Below are 20,769 nucleotides of genomic sequence, written 5' to 3' on the forward strand. Positions count from 1 at the left end.
ATTTGGTTTCAGTCACCATACTCACATCCACGAGGGACAGCTAGCAAATATATTTTGCACTCACAAATCCTTTCTATCGTCTTGCTGACGTCTTGTCTCCTTTGATCGTGTATGTCCAGGGCAGCCGAAGCCAATATTTTCAAAAAAGTGGTAATTAAAAAGAGAAAAAGTTAAAATGAAACAGGCAGCAATCATTCACATACCCGACACACTTCCTTAGCACCCAGTCAAGAGCTGTCACTTCAGAATCCAGGATCGATAACAAGATGGGGGTTCATCTTTGTCAACAAGGAACATCCTGTTTCCTTCAATAGTTAGTGAATGACCATAATATCAAATAGATCTGTTTTTTATTCAGGCTTGCCACCTGTGAGATGAAAGGTATCTCTTAAAACTGTTCAGAAATCAGAGAGACGGTTTCTCTTAGCTGAAACCAGTCAGAGTGATAGTGTTGGCATCCGCTGAATGCATGTAAGCAAGATGTGAGCAAAGAAAATGTATTTATTGAGCTGTCGGGCACCCTGACTCAGATCACATTGATCTCCAAATTGATGCCCGACTGCACCAGGTTTGTACCTCAAAGGTAAATACATAAAACTGAGGTTAAAGAAATATACCATTCAGCAACCGCTATAAAAATAGATATGTTTCCGCATTAGCATATAGACAAAGGAAACTATACCTTTAATACACCTGCCTGCCATTTACATTTGCCCGTAAATACCTAGCCTAGCCTCTCTGGGGCTTATTTACAAGCCGCTTGCGCCCCCGGCGCGTCACTTTTAAAATAGGAAAAAGTGACGTAACAGTGGCACAAGGGGCTTGTAAATAAGCCCCTCTGTGTTCAGATATAGCTATTCATATGCAATGGTACCCATCGTTCTGGCTGGAAATGAAACACCTTTATTCAGGTTTTTTTTCTGTAACTACTTTTGCAATGTCACCCTTGAACAATTCCAGAATTTCGAGAATTGTGTCTTTGGTATTGAAACTAAAAACAAATGCAGGTTACAGTTTCAAAGTGGGAAATAAAACAAATCACAAAAGGCAATACGTTGTATTACACCTGGAATAGAACATACTACACGATGTAGGGAAAAACTGTTCATTTTAATGATTTTGCAGACATTGTACGGCCGTATTCCCCAAACAACAATGATCTTTATCGTGCATTTAACAATTTTTACAAGTGCTAGTGAAGATGTTACATTTTCCAACATAAAATACAAAAATATATAATATTCTCATAAACATTAATACCCTTGTTACATAACTTAAAATTATGTGAAACCTTCTTCTATAAAAAATTCAAGTCACCTTTCAGCTGATACAAACTAAATGTAATCATGGTGAACTTCTCAGTTTATATAAACTGGCAAAATAAAGGTAGAATCTTGAATCTGATAGGAAACCACTTGAAAAGAAATATCTTTTAAATGTTATTTTGTTAACTGCTTTTGGAGATATGTGTTTGTCATTATATAATTCTCAATATTAACACTGAAACCCATAGCATAAATAATTCTGAATCATCATTTTTGGTTAACCTTTTCCTGCTAAACTCGAATTGCCCGCAGAGCCAAGCTTTGAGAAATTAATCTTACTGGTCGCAGACACAGAAGCAATGTCACTAAATGACATTTTTATTGCATGGAATATCACATTTTTCTTTTAATCTTTCATTTAAATAATGTTCAAAATCAAGGTTAATTTAAGAAAAATATGTATTCCCAATTGGTTATTCTACCACAAGAAGAGCTTGGATAGATTTTTTTAACAAAGTAAAATAGTTGAACCACTGACTTTTCTTGTGGAGTTTGAAAAGTAGATTTTTGATTGTTTTTTAGACTGTAAATTTTGTATCTAAAAATATTTTTATGTTAAGTTAGGCTAACAGATTTATATTGAGGTGCTGTAGCGGTTGGGTGCCTTCTATTGGAGGAACTTATTTAAAATGGACATGCAGCACATATTGAAAAGAAAGAAAGAGTTAAGCTGAACACCACCAGTATCTTAACCTATACCCCCTTACTTAGAAGGTGGCATCGGTACTTACTTCAATCTTTGTCAAGTGGAAACGTTACAGGGTTGACTACCGGCATTGGTACCTAGTTGTTGATAGCAAAGCATTGCACAATAATATTTTTTCTCAACTAGGGGTTTGAAGACACAAAAAAAGACAATAAAAGGAGCATATAATTTCAGAGATAGCAAACACTTAACTTGGTGGTGTTTTCCACATGTTTTCTGTGTGGAATTGGGTATTTTGGTTACACTGCGTCTACCACGCAAACTCAAGTGCAATGACTTATGAGAAAACAGAGACACGTAGTGGTAGGAACAGACAGGGCGACACACAAAAAGAGGGAAAATAAAATTGAGAGGACTGACAAAAACCAACACAGACAAAAAGTGCCTATATACCACAGTGCTTTAGCTATTTCGAGGTGACAAGACTACACTTTCTTTCAAAGCTAATTCCGATTGGTCTTGTTTTATACCTATGGACAAAAAAAAACATGGGCTAATTTTTCTTTGCGGGTAAAATTAACTCAATATAGTGCACATACCCCTTTCAAGCCAATGAGTCGCTCATTTGCAATAGGTTCAGTGCATGAACTGAACCAGCGACTGAGAATAAACATTCTAGCGTTACATATGTCTTATTTCTGTCTATTTCTTAGCTTATTATTGAGTTTTACTCTTCCATCCTTGTTTGAGACATTTATCATGAAGGAAGCTCAAAGAAGACTACAGATTGTTTGCAGCGCTTATTGAGGTATGGCTTTGAATGAATACTAATTCACGCAAAAGTTATCCAAAAACAATATAATGCTTCCCTTTTTACTTGCATTCTGCTCATGAAATTTATAACAAGTTGCCAGAACATAGTGCAGGGCACACACCATCTGCAAACTGAACTATAGGCAAGGATTATTTTATATTAATTTATTGTATGTTGGTTATTGCTAGGAAGGGGAGAAACAAAACTAAGAAATTGGAAGACCCAAAAAGCAGATTGTTCTTGAACTTTGAAAGTTATATATTTGATTTTATCACTAAGTCTGTGTGGGAGCAATTCTGTGGCCTGTTATAACACAACAAGAAGGCTGAGAGAATGGACTCCAATACTTCAAGCTTTATATCTTCAGTAGTTGTGACAAAGAGAGAACTTCATATTGTCCAGAATTGGAAATGCATTTGCTGTTGGTCCACAAGATTATACTTGTCTTGAATGCCATAGGGAGATCTGGCCAAAGGCATGGGGTCTGGAGCTGAGAGGATATAATCAATGCTAAATTTTATTTCTGAGTCTGTTTTTCCAAGTCCAGGGTTTCTTTGAATCAGAGTGCTGGAGATCTCTCTTGGAATGTACTCATTTGGCTCCAGGTGTCTATGTGCTGGTTCAGGTTGGTTTTCATTAGAGGACGCATCGTGCAAGCAAGAGTCCATAACTGTAAATGCAGGAGATGGCAGTCCATCTTTTTGACCAGGTGTACGTACTTTCTGTCCTCGCTTGATGTTTCTCCTTCTTCGTCTCCTCCTGTAATTCCCATTTTCAAACAGATCCAGCATCGATTCACATCCTGGTGCAAAGGTCCAGTAGTTTCCTTTTCCCTTCTCATTTCCTTCTGTCCTGGGAACCTGCATTCATTTAAAAGCAGTTCAGTGAGTGTATGAAATACAGCTGCAGCAGCACAACATCTGTCTCCAGTTTAGAACCACATTGGTGTAAACACACAAAACAAGAGGTTCAAATCTACTTTTTTTCATTAAGCATCTTGTAGGTAAAGAGCTTAAGGCTATACTTTGCAGAACATTATGCAAACTATGCACACATTTGTGGCGGTTATGGCCAGACGGCTTAATTTGAAAGTTCTTATCTACATCATGCAAGACCTTTAATTTACCTGCAAACATTGGATGCTGAAACATTCTAGGAAATTGCATGATCACCCCCCCCATCCCTTTCATCCACAGAAGATTTAAAAAGTGTGCTACAACCCCCCTGCCCTGACCGACACCCCCGACCTGAAGTCACTTCTCCAAAATATGTGAACATATAAGAAAGGCCCATTCTGCGCTGGCAGGCTATATACATACATTTTTTTAATGTAGCTTTACACTTTCGTTTAATTTTCAGGACATGATTACGATCGAGCTGGGCAGGATACTCCTCCACAAAAGTGATGGATCTCCCGTTCGCTTTATTACAAGTTCCATTATATCCTATGGAACTTGAAATACGGCAGACGGGATACCTGTCTTGTTTGTTAAGGAGTATCGCATCCGCCAAGATCATAATTAGGCCCCCTCCATCCAGAACCATCAGTAGGAAACGGTACTAGCGTAGACCTGACAGTTGGAGACAACACAGACAGTAAGTGAAATGTAAGCAGCGCAACTTGCAACTACCTAATGTTTACAATTTGAAGTGTTTGACACCAATTCAGTTTGCAGTGGGTGGTGTATGAATATCCCATAAGCTTGACTAACAGAATGAGAATAATACATGCTCACTCACTCACTCATTCACTTTCACACACTCAGTCATATTCTCATCATATCCCTCTCTACGGATTCAGTGTTGTCAATTGAGCACACTGCAGTAAGGAGTGGTGTTGAAATGCGCAAACTGCACAAATAGAACTTGAAAAGTCATACTTACAGCAGATTCTCTCAACAGACACATCTCAAAAACATAGCCCTCAACAGTGGGAAGAAACATATAGCTCTTAAGAGTCTTTTTTCTGAGAACATTTGGAAAAATCTATGAGCATCTCAGATATACACCAGCTGTCTTAAACCACACTCAAAAGGGATTGTACTGGAACAAATCAGGTGATGCCCGGAGCCAGGTGTACCTGAGCAAATCTTTGTGAATTCGGTTTGGATATTACAACTTTGAACATGGGATTGCAATCTACAAGTCTTTCCAGTGCATTTTGTTAGCAATCAAGAGGGAGGCGGTTGATGTAAATATGAGTGTGCATAGAGCACCGGCAAGCTTTAGCAAGTCTGGTCAAAATGAACTCTAATACACTGTTTCTTCCCAACATTCCTTTGCATTCTGAAAGAAAAACAACAACGTTTTGTGGTGCCAAATGTTGTCAACCCTATACGGCACATTCACAAGCTAAACCTGTGATTGTGCACACATATTCCACATATCACTAAGTGCTTCTGGTTTCCTCCCTGCAGGGTCAGGATCCAACAGAGTCTGCATTGTCCGGAGACCGACACGGACATGGGCACTCGGGACGACGAGTACGACTACCTGTTCAAAGCCTTTGTTACCGAGGACTTTTAACGGAGATATCTTGTTTCCTGCACTTGGAGCCCGTCACCTGCTGGGACTGCGAGGACCAGGGTGCGCTGCTGTACAACTGGATTGAGCGCACCTGGGCACTCTTCCCGGCTCCTCCTCCACCACTCTCCTGCTAATATAACGCCTCGCGGCCCCCGCTTCGCGGGAGCCGCTCGCTGGCGTGTTCACGGGAGAACTCTGCTCCTCTTTTAGCCTTTGTTACCGAGGACTTTTAACGGAGATATCTTGTTTCCTGCACTTGGAGCCCGTCACCTGCTGGGACTGCGAGGACCAGGGTGCGCTGCTGTACAACTGGATTGAGCGCACCTGGGCACTCTTCCCGGCTCCTCCTCCACCACTCTCCTGCTAATATAACGCCTCGCGGCCCCTGCTTCGCGGGAGCCGCTCGCTGGCATGTTCACGGGAGAACTCTGCTCCTCTTTTAGCCTTTGTTACCGAGGACTTTTAACGGAGATATCTTGTTTCCTGCACTTGGAGCCCGTCACCTGCTGGGACTGCGAGGACCAGGGTGCGCTGCTGTACAACTGGATTGAGCGCACCTGGGCACTCTTCCCGGCTCCTCCTCCACCACTCTCCTGCTAATATAACGCCTCGCGGCCCCCGCTTCGCAGGTGCCGCTCGCTGGCGTGTTCACGGGAGAACTCTGCTCCTCTTTTAGCCTTTGTTACCGAGGACTTTTAACGAAGATATCTTGTTTCCTGCACTTGGAGCCCATCACCTGCTGGGACTGCGAGGACCAGGGTGCGCTGCTGTACAACTGGATTGAGCGCACCTGGGCACTCTTCCCGGCTCCTCCTCTTCCTACTTAGCTCCCGCCCCTACTATTGCGTAGCGGGACGCGTTGCGGGGCGCACTCCGGGGCGAAGCCCGGGCCAAGGGCGGGCCCGTTTAAGCCCGTTCAAGCACGGACAAGACCGGACCGGGCCCTGTCCCTTTCATCTATTTTTCCGCCCCGCACAAGGCAGCAAGTAACTATGGATACGCGAGGTAAATTATTGAAAGCTCAACCGATAATATCTGGAACACTGGATAACTTTATCATTAGGGCGAACTCTGTAATCCAAGGTGAATTGAACATACTAGAAAGGCGTCTATCTGACGGAATTGCCAGTACGCGTAGGTCATCCCTTGGTTTAATTGCCTCTGCAGGCTCCCCCACAAATCTTGATGACTCTCAAGTAGCATTGATGGATAGTATTGACCGTACAATTGAATCGGTTCTATGTGATTTAAGATCCAGTTCCCCCTCACGTAGAGATACCCTTCAACCAATACCAGAGGGAACGGACCACATTAGACACCCCCGATTATTGGACCAGTCGTTAACTGGAGCACAGTATATTGAGCAGGGAGCCGTTCCAAAAAGGAAACGCGTGGGGCCCAACAAGAGAGGGAAAAAACCTAGATTAGATAGATCCCATTCTAGCATTGATAAAGCTCGCACTTCAACATGTCCTAGGCCAGCGCAAGTCAACAATTGCACCCCCAAATCACCATTAGAGCACATTGTATCGCTATCCAATACTCCTATACATGTCTCTGATTGTGTTGCAGAACCCGATGAGACCTCTTGTCGATACAATGATATTGTACAATCTGCTATTAATGGTCTCCTCATTTCATTGACTGCTAGGTTTGATGCAATTGATATTAGGCTTAAGGAAATAGAAAGGGTTGTTACACCCCCGGCAAATGTATCAGTGAACAGAGCCAAACCATGTGCTGTATGCGAAGCAAGAAAAGCGGATTCACATTCTTTATCCCTCCCTACCCCTATGGGTTCTCTTCCCCCCGGGCCCCGCAATCCTACGCCAATTTTACCAGAATCTAATCCAACTACTTCTCTGCTATTACTCCCTGCCTCACAACATACGTCCCCTGTGCCTCCTCATTGTCAATTACAATTCCAAACTAAGAACATAGCTACAGTACCCAACCTACAACACGCAGATCTGGACCTAAATAACAAAGGTCCAAGAACTAATACCAACCCAAGTACAGCCCCAATAAATAGGAGGAACGTAATTAATCTTCCACCAGAGGCTTCACCTTATGTTGTTGTTCTAACAGGTGTCCCGGAGCTTGCTAACTCATCAACTGAATCCTATGCTTCCCTAAAAAATAAAGTCATTAACTGGCTCAATAAGCATAGGCCTCTCCCTCCTAATGTGAGGTCACAGGTTTTAATGGTAAGAAGGGTTCCTTGGCTTGGTAGCACTATAAAGAATATCAAGGGTGATTGTATTCTGGTTAATTTTAGCAACCGCTTAACAGCTCCCTACATTCTTAATTGGACTGGTGGTAACAGCACTTCTCTCATTAACTCCCTTCCCCTGTCTTTCTTCTATCCCCCTCTCCACATTTCTATTCCGGATGACATAGATGATAATTGGTCAAAACCTAGGGGCAACGCGGCCAGAGGCAGGCCCAGGCACGTACATTTCGACGAGCCTATGTCTGCTGGCTATCCAACTTTCAACAGGTTTGCCTGCCTTGAGGATGTCGATTGACTTCCACAGGAAGGCTCCATTTCTGTTTCATTGCCCCCATTGCTTCCACCTTCTAATCATCATCCTTTTTCCCCTGTTTTTATTCCTCTTCCTATCACCACCCCTATTTCTCCGACTCTGCCTGTGCCACCTCCTTATAAAAATCTACCAGCCTCTTCCAATTGTATAACAAAACATAAGGTGCTTTCCTGGAATTTAGCTGGCCTACCCAGCAAGCTTGATTGCCCAATTTGGGGTTCCTTTATAGATCTTCACCAAATTTGTTGTTTCCAAGAAACCTGGGCAAGACAAGATTACCATCGACTGGGCTATGCTACTTATTCAATTCCTGCAGTGTGGTCAGGGCGTGGCCGCCCCTCTGGCGGCCTGACTATTTGGGTTGCTATTTATCTAGGTTGTACTGTTACTAAATTTGAAACTGGGTCGGACGATATTCTATGTATAATACTGGATTGGGACCTAGACAAAAAACTGGCGGTGATTAATGTATACGCCAGACCCGTGAATTTTTGTGCGGAATCCCGGGTGATTGAGGCCCTTTCGAATGTTTTAACTAGGATACCCGATCATATAATGCTTCTTATAGTTGGTGATTTTAATTCTCATTTTGAACCACTCCAGGGCTTGGTGGATCAAATCAACCAGGAAGAGGATGAAATCTGGAATATCCCTCAGGTTTCCGGCCCAATGGCTAGGGCCTGGACACCTTTGGCTATCCAGATTACCTCCCTGACAATGGTCCACTCTATTAGGGCTTGCAATGGTCGAACTACCTTAGATAACCCTCCTAAGCCCACATTTAATAAACCTGGTAGAGAGGCTAGGCTTGATTACATTTTTGTTCAAGCCAAGGATTGGAATAGAGTTCTAGATTTTCAAGTCATCCCAAGGGGGGAGAGTGACCATAATCCTCTCGTACTGGATGTCTCATTATCTGGTTTATCCCCCCAGGTTCCGGCGCTTCCATCTAACTCGGAGCCTTCGGATTCAGCTATTCTCTCTAATAATAAGCGGAGAATTAAATGGAGTAAAATGGTTCGTAATGATAAAGAAATATCCAAAGTCTATGCTGCCGTCGCCTCGGTTTTCAACAATATAGTGGGGATTCTTGATCAGCATTCCCCCCCAAACTACTGTGAGGAATTGGCAACTGCCCACCAGGATCTGTTTTCTATGCTGTCTGGGCTATTTAACCCTATTATTCCCTGTAAAAAGGGATTTGTCAAACAGCCCAATTGGTACAATAAGACTTGTAGATTGGCAAAGAGCGACCTGCTAGGGGCTATAAAGAACAAGGCTCCCAAGGCTGACATCCAACACAAGAGACAGACCTATAGATCCCTGATACGTTCTGCTAAACTGGAATGGGCTACTGAAAATTGGGAGAATCTAACCTCTGCCCTAAAATCAAGAGATTCGAGGAGATTTTGGTCGATTGTATCCACTGGGACAATTGAACCCCCTCCAATTGTAAATAACAACATTGCTCCAGAAGCCTGGGAAATCCACTTTAGCACTCTCTACAGGGCCCCGTTGTCTGCCCCTGTAAGCCCACTACACATAGTACCCAGCCGAGATCATCAAATATTTTCGCTAACTGAAATCCAGCTTGCAATTTCCCAACTTCCTGCGGGGAAAGCACCCGGTTTGGATGGGGTACCGGGTGATTTGTATAAGCATGAACCTAGTATATGGGCACCCTATCTTACATTATTGTTCAATGCCATTTTGAACGGCTTGCCAATCCCCTCTACTTGGTTAGGCGCCGAAGTTGTGCCTATTTTCAAAAAAGGTTCTCCACTGTTGCCAGGGAATTACAGGCCTATTAGCTTGATAGATGTTGCACAAAAACTTTTCTCGAGGCTGATCCTGAACCGTATTATGGATTGGGTTGAGTCGTCTGAGATCTTGAGCAACTACCAAGCTGGCTTTTGAAAGAGCGTTTCCACAACCGATCAGATCTTTAGGTTGTGTATGCTCTACTGGAAAACAGTAAAGATAGAGGGGGGGTCCTTATACACAGTTTTTGTGGATCTCCGCGCGGCTTTCGACCTTGTTCCCCGCATAAAATTATGGGCCGTGCTACAAGATTTAGGACTTCCAGGGCATCTCTTGCATACACTTGTGCGTCTCCACACCAACAACTATGCGAGGGTAAGATGTGGGAGGGGTGGCAGCCTCTCAGCTAGTTTCCCTGTCGAAAGGGGGGTAAGGCAGGGGTGTGTCCTGGCGCCCACCCTCTTTTGCCTTTATGTAAACGGTCTCATCTCTCATTTAAACAAGGTACCCAATAGAGATGCCCCACGGCTTGCGGGTACTGCCATTTCGGCCATTATGTTTGCCGATGACACGTTGCTTCTAGCTAAGACCCCCATGGGGCTACAACGCGTCCTGGACGGTTTTGTATCCTTTTGTAACGATCGGGGGTTGGAGATCAACACGGCTAAGACTAAATTTATGATCTTCAACCCCCCGAGGTCTTTACGACCTAATCCTACTATAAATGGAACCAGCTTAGAAAGAGTCCACACTTTCGAGTACTTGGGTCTAACACTTAATGAGAAAATGACCTAGTCTCACCATCAGACCAAATTAAATCTAAAGTTAAATCAAAGGGTAGGGGGAATCCTGAAATTATGGAATCAATCCATGACGCACCCGATTGGCCCGCCTATGGAAATTTATAAATTGCAGGCTCGCGGGGCTTTAATCTATGGCGGTGAACTCTGGGGCATTGATTGTGCCCCTGAGATTGTCGTTACGGAAAATAAGTTCTTAAGGAGCCTGTCCGCCCTTCCACCCAGCACACCCTTACTTCCCCTTAGGCTCGATATGGGACTAAGATCGATAAGGGAGGAACTCGGCGTGAAGCCTCTAACGTTTTGGAGGCGTCTTTGGACAACCCCTGAACTCTTGAGTTATCGCTCTGAACTTTTGGAACTCTATCTCCATCCAGCCCTGGGTAAAATCCCATGGCTGAATTATGTTAAAAATGAATTTGCTAAGCTGGGGTTACAGACCCATTGGACAAAACCCCTAGAATCATGTGCTACAATACCCCGCAAAGAACTAGTGGCTCTCTACCACAATTTTAATCTCTCGGTTACTATTGCTAATGAGAATTTGGGATCTATGACAACTACATTTTTAACTATCAAGGACCACTATTTGCTAGAAACTGTCCTGAATGACATTAATCCTGTCGCCCTGAGAAAATTATTCTTACAATGGCGATATAATGCACTCCCAGTTAGAGCACTTACCAGTAGATGGCATCCCCCTACTGTAAAAAATTGTCCTACATGCTCTAGTGAGCTAGAGGACGATATTCATTTAATGTTTTTTTGCCCTATGTACACGAAATCAAGGAATAAATGGATTGTTCCCATCTGTAGGAGCTGGGGATTCAGACGACATTTAGATGCCTATAGGCTGCTAAAAACTGATCTATCTTCTCGTACAGTATTTGCTATCAGCAAGTATTTGGCAGCAATATGGCATATTAGAAGAATCCATCTTACGGAATGAAATGTAATTGTTTATCATACATTAGGCTTATGTTCCAATCCATTTATTATTATCTATTTGCAATTGTATTTTCCCTAGGTCTTGTGTATCTTTTATTTATGAATGACTTTCTTTTTTGAAAGATAACCTTTGTGACTTCAATGTATCTGTATGTTCTTTTATGATTTACATAATCGAAATAAAGATATAAAAGAAAGAAAAAGCTTCTGGTTTTGTAGTATTTTTTATGGGAAACTTTAACACTGTCAAGTTTGCAGAACAATGTATGAATATCCAAACCTTTGAAACATTTTTTGTAACATATTTCCATATTCAGCACAAAATACAGTTAGAGGTCTGATCTATTAAAATGGGAAAAACTTATGACTCTAAACAAAACGTGCCATGATCTGTTTTAAGGTATGCCTGTTGGAGGTATATACTAGCCTTTACTCTTCTAGTTGTGGTAACTTACCATGCTGTAAGGAACTGTCGTATGTGCGTGGGAGTCATTAAGTAAAACATTTCCGCCTGTTTTCTACGCCCTACATTTCTGTACTTTATGCATTCATTAAAGATTGTTTTAGAGATAAGAAATTTAAAATTAAATGTAAAAATTATTTCTATTCTCACTTAGAAATATTTTTGCTAGCGTCCTTTCGACTCCCAACCCCACTTATGAACAAAGAGGTGAGGCGTGCTCCTTCCCACATTTTCTGCAGCAGTTAAATCAGTGCTTCATGCTATAACTTACAAAATAATAGCAAATACCAAAAAGTATAAGTAGCATTTTTGGGGGGCAATACCCACCCGTAACGCTGCCTTTCCATCGCTAGCTCTAAATATAGGACCAAGGAAAATCTGTCATGATGGTGGATTTACTACTACAATTTAGGCTTTTAAATTCCACAAATCCAAATTTTGTGAATCGGGGTGAGGAATTTACTATCGTAATTGAGTTTTTGAAGCTTAGGTCTACAAAGTTATTCTTTTGTTCCCAAAGAATACTGACTTCCATCAGCATCACGTCATCAAATAACATTTTGTTTGTGTATGTGTGTGTGTTTTGTGTGTGTGTGTGCGTATGAAAGAGAGAAAGAAAGACTGCGAGTCAGAGCACACAAGCAAGAACACACAAACCCAGGTACAAACAGAATGGAATGATTTGTTGGTGAGTGTGATGACAGACTCAGATATTGTTCACAAAGCTGTGATGTAATGAAAATGTGTCATATCAGTATACTAATAATACATCTTCTAGGTCTGTAAATAAAAGTGTTACTATTGTTCAACTCCATGCTGCTCAGTTTACTGACCTAATAGGAGGATTGAAGGCTCAGGCAGCCATTCAGGGGCACGGATTCAGGGCCTGCAGATTACCTCATTTCTCAGTGATGAGAATGTGACCAATGGCCATCCGGCCAATTTAAGTATTGGAGGCGCTTGGATATCAATGGGGTACTCCAGTGAATAGGTAATTTTAAAAGTATTACTTATGATTGAAAATGGAAATGCTCCTTGAAGAGCATTTGGGAAGATTCTGGACATTTTTTTCTTTCTTGCAGTTTGTCAAACTCCACTTTTAGTCGTATATGTACGCACTATAGACATTACACTCATTTTGAAGATATATATATCAATAAAATGGCTTTTTACCTAAATGATTCCCTGTCATTCAGTAATGTTTTGTATTACACTCAACAGTGTGCTCTGTCCTACATTTACTGGAACTTCAACCTGAACTTTCCAGTGACAGGTCAGCTATGTAGATAGGTGTTGAAAAGGTTGTGCCAAATATCTGTGAATATACACGCTGTTAAGGGTGTGAAGTTATTAACCTAGTAGGGTTTGAATTTCTATGGCCACTGGTCAAACAGTTCTCATGGTATGCCAACTGGTCTAAACTCAGCATCCATATGAGCTAACACAATATACACAAGTAGATCACATGCTTTTTACCTGTTTAGCATTTTCTGAAATAGGTGTAATCAGTGCTTGCCTACATTATCCAGTAGACTTAAACCTGTAAAATAATTTGTAAATAGGGGTCTTTTAGAATAAACTAGGTCCAGAAAAGCTTACAGTAAATGTTATTGACCCAACGTGCCCTAAAGATATTCCCTTGCAGATTATACTATGGAATATCGAGGCTAAGCATATCACGATACTATAACAATGTAGACAGAATATTGAGGGACAAAATATTGAAAGGTGAGTGGCTATGGAGAAAATATTGATTTGCTATTTTTAACTCCACATCTGTGCACCTTAATAGTGTCTTGCGATATTGTGCATGTGGCGTTTAGTGCCATCGAGATTCCTGCCTCGATATTCTGGGGGAATACTCATTTGTAGGAGAAAATAACAAATTACGCTTTTGACATGATTCCTAAGGACCCAATGGCTGGATATCAGTTTTGGAACACTGGACTGTAATATCACTAGCCACAAAAGGCAATAGAAATATAAGAGTGTACAATACATTCTTAGATACAATAACACACTCCAAAAGAAAACATTTAGTCGTAGAGAATGGTGAGCAGGGTGAAGGTGGAGCTGGCAATGTAAGGAACAACTTTGATCTATTTAAGGAGGAATTAGTTCAAAAAGGCATGAAGAGGTGGGCTTTAAGAGGTTTGCTGAAGGTGAGAAGTGTGGTTTGCTTGCTTTTGTCAAGTTGTGCGGGTTACACCATTAGTAACTACCCCAGCGTAGTATTGCTATGAGGGAAATATCCTGAATTTGGATACCAAGATTTGAAGGGTAGATATCTTTATACGGTTTCCTAATCCACAAGAAATGAAGGGTACTTTAGCTATGCATGGAGGAGTGTTGTGGTGGTGGGTTCTGTAAGTCAGACTACCAAGTTGAAATTGACTCTTAGCTACGATAGCTAGAGAATTGAGTTGGCGAAATCAAGGGGTAAGGTGAATGAAATTGGCTGAGGGAGCGACGAGCCAGACAGAGTCCATAGACCACTGTGGCACATACTGCTGTCTTCAAGTGGTCTGATGGGATGCAGTGTCTATTTCTTGAGTGTTAAAGATTGATGTTTGTAGCCACCTTGCTAATTTGCACGATTGCGGTGAGGAAAGATCAGGCGTTAGCCCACAGAATGTTACCATGAGAGAAAGGTGTCAAGCACAGAGACAGAGATCACATTTGCTTAAGTGAGAGAGTGTGAAACATGTGGAATTCCGTTTGCTTTCTGCTTAAGTCTTTGCCACAACCCCTATGACAGATTGACTGTTGGTGGAAACATTGTGGGACATATTTACAAAGAAATGGTGTGGTGGGCAAGCAATTTAGCTGCGACGTGCTATGTCATTTGAAAAATGCAGTGATGCGCCGTATTTACAAGAATAGGGCACACCCTTGTGTTTTCCCTTGCGCGAAAAAAGCTGCCTAGAGGCAGCGCAGGCACCCTTGCTCCATGGTGCAAGGGTGCCTGCGTTGCAGGGATGATTGAGTTTGTGCAGGAAGGCACACCTTCCTGCGCAAAAACAATCATTAATGGTGTTTTGCCCCTTCTATGTGTGCCCTGCAGCACACATAGAAAGAGCAAAAAACGAGGAGAAATAAAAATATTTCTCCTTGTTATGCCACTCTAACGCCTCCGTTTCAAACGCGCTAGTTAACTAATTAAGTTACAGATCTTTGTAAATCTGGTGATGTGTCAAAAAGTAATGGGTGTTACATGGGAACGCTAACAGCAGCATCGATTGTGCGCCCCGCCCCTTTGCTGCAGCGAACAGGGCCATATGTACCAGGTGGAGTTAAGCCATGCAAAGTGGCTTAGCACTGCCTTGCAAATATGGAAAAGGGCATTGTTCCACTGGAGGCGCAATGCCCTTGTAAATATGCCTCCGTGTTTTGGGGATTAGGTGCATTAGCGCATACGAGCTGTTTTTGCTTGTCATTTGTCCATAGTGAAAACAATATTTCCCCTGAAAAATCCACTTCAAAATCCACTTCCTGTTGCCAACATTGGAAATTATAGTGTTCCACTCACCATCCTATAAATGCACCTACACCTTATTTAAGTTGCGTAGATTTTTATAGTGTTTGTAAAGCGGAAAGGCACTTTTAAAATATTTCTTAAATCCACCAAGTTCACACTTTGTGAAACCTCACAAAGGTTTTACAAGACATCTCATGTCCTACTCGGTACCTTTCAATGTGTCCTTCCTTTTCCTGCATTCATTCCAAAGGAAAGGTCTGAAGCAGAATTGCAAGTTAATGTCCACTCCAAACTCCAGCTGTTTACACCCACTAAATGTTTGCAAATCAGACACCTTTGTAGCCAATGAAAGAAATGTGAAATTCTGCTGGGTATATTAAAATGTCAGCTGGAACCAATAGTCGTCATTATAGGCGATGGAAACACCGCTACATAAAAAGCATGTTCTAAGAACCAAATGGAATTAAATTAGGTTATCTCCAAGCTTTTTTCAAGTAAAAACATATGTATTAAAACTGAAAAGCAGAGATAAAAGGTGCCATTTGAGGATGTTGGGGAGGTTGGGTTATCATCACATGCTCACCTTGATAAAACAGCTGTTGAGTGACAGGTTGTGTCTGATGGAGTTCTGCCAGGCCCGTTGGTTTGATCTGTAGTAGGGGAATGTTTTCATTATGAAATCATAGATGGCAGACAGGGTCACTTTGTTTGTAGGGCTGTGCTGGATGGCCATTGCGATCAAAGCGATGTAACTATAAAAAGACAGGGAAATTGAATTAGGGGATGGTAGAAAGACTGACACACAACTTGGGCCTGATGGTTTCTACCTATTAAAAAAGTGCATTTGTCCTTTGGTAAACATAAAACAAGTCCTAGCAACATGAAGCTTGAAATCACTGTGCACAGTGTCACAGTGACACACTAGGCACATTTGCAAGCATCAGGCTTCTAAACTGGTACAGCAATAAATGCAAACTCGTTATGCGAATAGCACCCGGCGTCCCTTTATAAAAAAAAACTGTAGATAAGGTAGCCTGCTATAAAAAATAAAACAAAATAAAGCACAATTCCGACCTACTTAAATTAAAGAAATCACAATTAATGTATACAATTTGCATTCTTCTTCTAGCAATAATATTATACAGGAACAAGAGCAAACAGTGTTTCGTTTCTACCCCGAAAAAGTGACTTCACATAACCTAAGAGAGGGAAAAGAACGTAAAACTTTGTTTAAGCTTTAGACTCGTGCATTCGCTTAAGTGCTGCCGATGGGCGGGTGCCTGGTTGTGACCCTGATCTGCCAGTTACCTAGAAAGTGCAAATAGTGTAAATGAAGGATGGGAAGACCAGTGCTTTAAATGGAAAGGTGCAAGTGCGGGTGTTCACTATTTAGATTATCTGCACACTCCTGAGAAGTGCCGGCACTCTCCCATGAAATGCATTGCTGCTGTGCTGAGAGGTGCAGGCGCTCAGTACCGGACAGTACCTGCACATTTAAAGCTCTTGGATAGACAAACAAAAGATGAAAACTTACGTAGGTGCCAGTAGTAAGGTTAGCCCCCCTCACCATGGTGACAGTGACACGCTGAACATTACCTCTACACAAGCACAGGTTTTACACAAACGTGAAAACACAGCTCTTGTGCGTTGCTGGTGACACAAGTTGGTAACATGCCGACCTTTAGCAGAATGGAAACATATCCCTTTACACACTCGAAGCAGGCTGCCCCTAATTGTACATATTTAGTTCTATGTGTGGGTACATAGGATCCCCCGCTTTTATAGGATATATATATTTGTTAAAGTCTTACGTGCATGGAAGCACAGCCGTCCCGCCTTGGTTAAATACCCACCGCAACTTGCTGACCCTGTGCACGGCGGTGCAAGGCTGCTCTTCCCCGTGCATGGAAGCACAGCCGTCCCGCCTTGGTTAAATACCCACCGCAGCTTGCTGACCCTGTGCACGGCGGTGCAAGGCTGCTCTTCCCCGTGCCTGGAAGCACAGCCGTCCCGCCTTGGTTAAATACCCACCGCAGCTTGCTGACCCTGTGCACGGCGGTGCAAGGCTGCTCTTCCCCGTGCCTGGAAGCACAGCCGTCCCGCCTTGGTTAAATACCCACCGCAGCTTGCTGACCCTGTGCACGGCGGTGCAAGGCTGCTCTTCCCCGTGCATGGAAGCACAGCCGTCCCGCCTTGGTTAAATACCCACCTCTGACCCTGTGCACGGCGGTGCAAGGCTGCTGTTCCCCGTGCATGCAGTCATAGCTGTCACGCTTTGCTGTCCTTTATCTGAATGGAAGGACGTCCCTTACCTTACAATGATTTCTAGATCTGAGATCTATATTTCCCTCACACCTTTGCGATGTGTTACCCTCTGTGGGCAAACATAGCCCTCAAGCCTTGGTGACATTGTAACACTTTCTCAGAATTTTAGCATAGCCCTCACACCCTGGTGACACATTGATTCCTCCCTATATGTGCAGGCATACATCTCTCGTTTGCTGGTGATATACTGCCCATGTTTTGTGTATACAAGCATAGCCTGCGCTCTTCGATGACATGCTGCACCTTACCCTCATGCAAAAGCCCTCACACTTTAGTGACATACTCCGCCTTCGGGGCATACTATCACAGACCTCACACTTTGGTGAAGTCCTACGCTATCCTTTGCTTCCACGCCAGCCCTCCTCTTTGGGGCACACTGCACCTTACCTGCATGCAATCACAGGCTTTGCCACTTGGTGACATGCTGGCTGGACCCTTTGACCTTGGTGACATAATGCTCTGTCCCCGCATACTTTTAACGCCCTTACACGTTGGTGGCATGCTGTCCCTTCCCTGTATGCGATCAAAGTCCTCACACGTTGGTGACATGTTCCACTCTCTTTGCACGCCAGACCCCCTTCTGGGTGATATGCTGCCCTTACCTACATGCATCACCCCTGCATACTTGTAAACCTCTCACACTTTGGTGAAATGCTATATCTTCCCAGCATACTATCATAGACTTCGCAGTGTGGTGAAATGCTGCACTTGCTTGCACAACCGCCCCAATCACGGTGACATGCTGCCCTTACCCATATGCAATCATAGTCTTTACACTTTAGTGACATATGCCCCCCTTCCGGGCATACTGTTAAGAACTCACACTTTGGTGAAATGCTACAATACCAGCTACACTTTCCTTGCACACCCGACCCACGCTGGTGTCTTGTAACCTTTACCCATATGTATCTGCAGTCTTTACACTTGAGTGGCATTGATTCCTTCCCCGCCACACTATCCTCGACCTCACCCTTGAGTGCCACGCTACACCTCTCCTGCACGCCAACCCTCACACCTCGGTGGCGTCCTGCACGCACATCCCACCCAGGTGGCACACATACCTGTACGCAGGCCGGGTGAACTTCTTCTCCTCGTCAGAGCTGCACGTCGGGTAGTCCTCCCCATCATAGTTGAAGCAGTTGTACGGGTACTGCGAGTTGTCAAACATCCTGGAGAGAGCCCGGCCGCCCCGCTGAGCCCACTGCCTCCTGCCAGCCCCTGCCCGCCGCGCCTGCTGCTGGGAGTGCCGCCGTTTGACACTCTGCTCCAAACCCAACTCTCTGGGCTCCCTCCTCGCCTCTCTTTCCTTTCACCCTCCCTCCCCTGCCCCCCCTGGTACTTTTTCAGACTCTTGACTCCCGGGCAGCAGGTCTATGGGGTTATTCCGTTCCCATCCAATCTGGTTATGAGCTGCGCAGCTAATAACGGATTAAATCGGCTCGTTCTCTCGTGAACCTTTGAACTGCGGGGCGCGCGCAGCCAGTAGCTTTTCCTCGGCTCTGTGGGTGGTCTGATGCGGCGAGGGGGGAGGAGGGGTGGAGGCAGGAGGGCTGGGTGAATAAATAATTCTATTGCAGCCTGTATGCATAAATACTCTGATGGCAGCAACTGTACTTCACTCATCTTACTTCGAGTTATTATACATATATATATTTTTAAATAAAGTTTGAGGCGCCCGAGTCTAGTTTACTGAGCTGAGGGCTTTTCTTCCCATATGGAATCCCGGGCGCACACATACCAGCCGGTGACACTCATTGCACAGATACAATCTGCAGTACAGTATAATAGACATAAATGCCGTGGTGTTTTCCTGACTGCAGGCAGTGTGTACGTTCAAAGAGCACAAGGCACGAGCTACGGAGGGCCAGTGTCGAGTGGGAAAGAAAGAGGGAAACAGCTGCAGGCGCTGCAACTTCTTGTGTGGGCTTTGATGTGGCGATGAATTAGAGTCTTCGCTAATGGCCCTGCGCTGTGTAGTCCTGGATTGCTACAATGGTAACGTTTCTTCCCTTAGGTCACCCAGTCTTCTGCAATACACCATGCAGAGCATAAGCCAGGCTTTAGGGACGATGCAAGGTGTGTTTATTACCCCGAAGTCAAATTTAGCAGAAAGTAAAACCACGATTAAAGAACCAGGAAGCCTAGAGGTACCCAAAAGACACTTGGTTACATCAATTAGAAAGTCCAATAGCCAGGACATCTCTACTGTCCTGTATATTGTCTTCCACTGTGGCCATCTGAGGCTGGGCGCTGGTGCATCGTACCTGGTTAGACAAGATTTCTTCAAGTAGTATGGCTTATTAGGTTGAACGCTTGCTACTGTTGAAGGCGGTGATCAGCAGTCTAAGAGTTACAATCCCAGGAAGAAAGACTATGGGCCATGCGGGAAATCCGCCTTTTCTACATGATGCCCCATATTTTTCACCTTTTGTTGGATCGTTTATTTTTGCTGGCTGTAGAACTCTGTGCACATTCCCCCTGCTAACCGGCAGTAAAGTGCCTGTGCTTCCCCTTCTAAACATAGTTGTATTGGAATAGTCCTAATTGGTATATTTAACTCCAGTGGTGGCTGGTGACATTTGAAAGTGGTGGGGCGTAAAAAAAGGGTCTAAATGTGTTTTGTGTCATAGCGAGCCTGATTGACTAAAGGGGAACTGCAGGACCCTCACGCCAAGGAAATTTTGAAGAACAAAAAATAAAGGCCCAAAGGATGCAGGTTAAACCACATTTCAGAAAGCAAGAATATTTATAAAAGTAGGTAGGATATGTAGACTTGAAATAATTAAACACATTTAAAACTGTCCCATATCGTGCTTCAGTCCTGCTTGCACCCGTGCCATCCATTTAGCCTGACTGCATTATTTTAAAAGAATAGGGAACATTGGCGTTAGCCGCCTGACCTTATTGCCAAAGAAAGATGAACTATATGTCCCCTCAGGTCTCCATTAGGGCCAAAGATTGGGTGGCGAAAACAGTGACCAAGTCTCCATAACCACACTCTCTCAGATGCATTGAATTAGTTATATAGCGCCACTCATACCAGTGCAGGGTGTCTGAGCACTTTGCATCACACGCATATTACACACAGACATTCAATCATACATGTGTAAATCACTGTGTAGGAAATGTTACGTAAG

The 20,769-nt window shown here is 43.5% G+C and overlaps 1 protein-coding gene across 1 annotated transcript; it reads right to left on the reverse strand.

Annotated features, from left to right (window-relative positions):
• Nucleotides 1-1,091: 1,091 nt before the first annotated feature.
• Nucleotides 1,092-19,046, reverse strand: FOXL3 (forkhead box L3). Its single transcript, XM_085630222.1, has 3 exons — nucleotides 18,694-19,046; nucleotides 15,891-16,059; nucleotides 1,092-3,645 (listed from the first exon to the last, which is right to left on the reverse strand). Exons 1-3 carry the CDS (start codon nucleotides 18,798-18,800, stop codon nucleotides 3,175-3,177), a joined length of 747 nt encoding a protein of 248 aa, XP_085486348.1. The 5' UTR covers nucleotides 18,801-19,046; the 3' UTR covers nucleotides 1,092-3,174.
• Between the last annotated feature and the right edge of the window lie 1,723 nt (nucleotides 19,047-20,769).

The sequence above is a fragment of the Triturus cristatus genome, chromosome 10 (assembly GCF_964204655.1).
Source record: "Triturus cristatus chromosome 10, aTriCri1.1, whole genome shotgun sequence".
Lineage (NCBI taxonomy): Eukaryota > Metazoa > Chordata > Amphibia > Caudata > Salamandridae > Triturus > Triturus cristatus.

Excerpts from the sequence above, each read along its gene's own strand:
- FOXL3 (XM_085630222.1), bottom strand. The coding sequence starts at position 18,800 with ATGTTTGACAACTCGCAGTACCCGTACAACTGCTTCAACTATGATGGG. Across the intron at positions 16,060-18,693 it reads TTCACCCGGCCTGCGTACAG|TTACATCGCTTTGATCGCAA; the intron begins GTATGTGTGCCA and ends GTCTTTTTATAG. Across the intron at positions 3,646-15,890 it reads TCAACAGCTGTTTTATCAAG|GTTCCCAGGACAGAAGGAAA; the intron begins GTGAGCATGTGA and ends AAATGAATGCAG.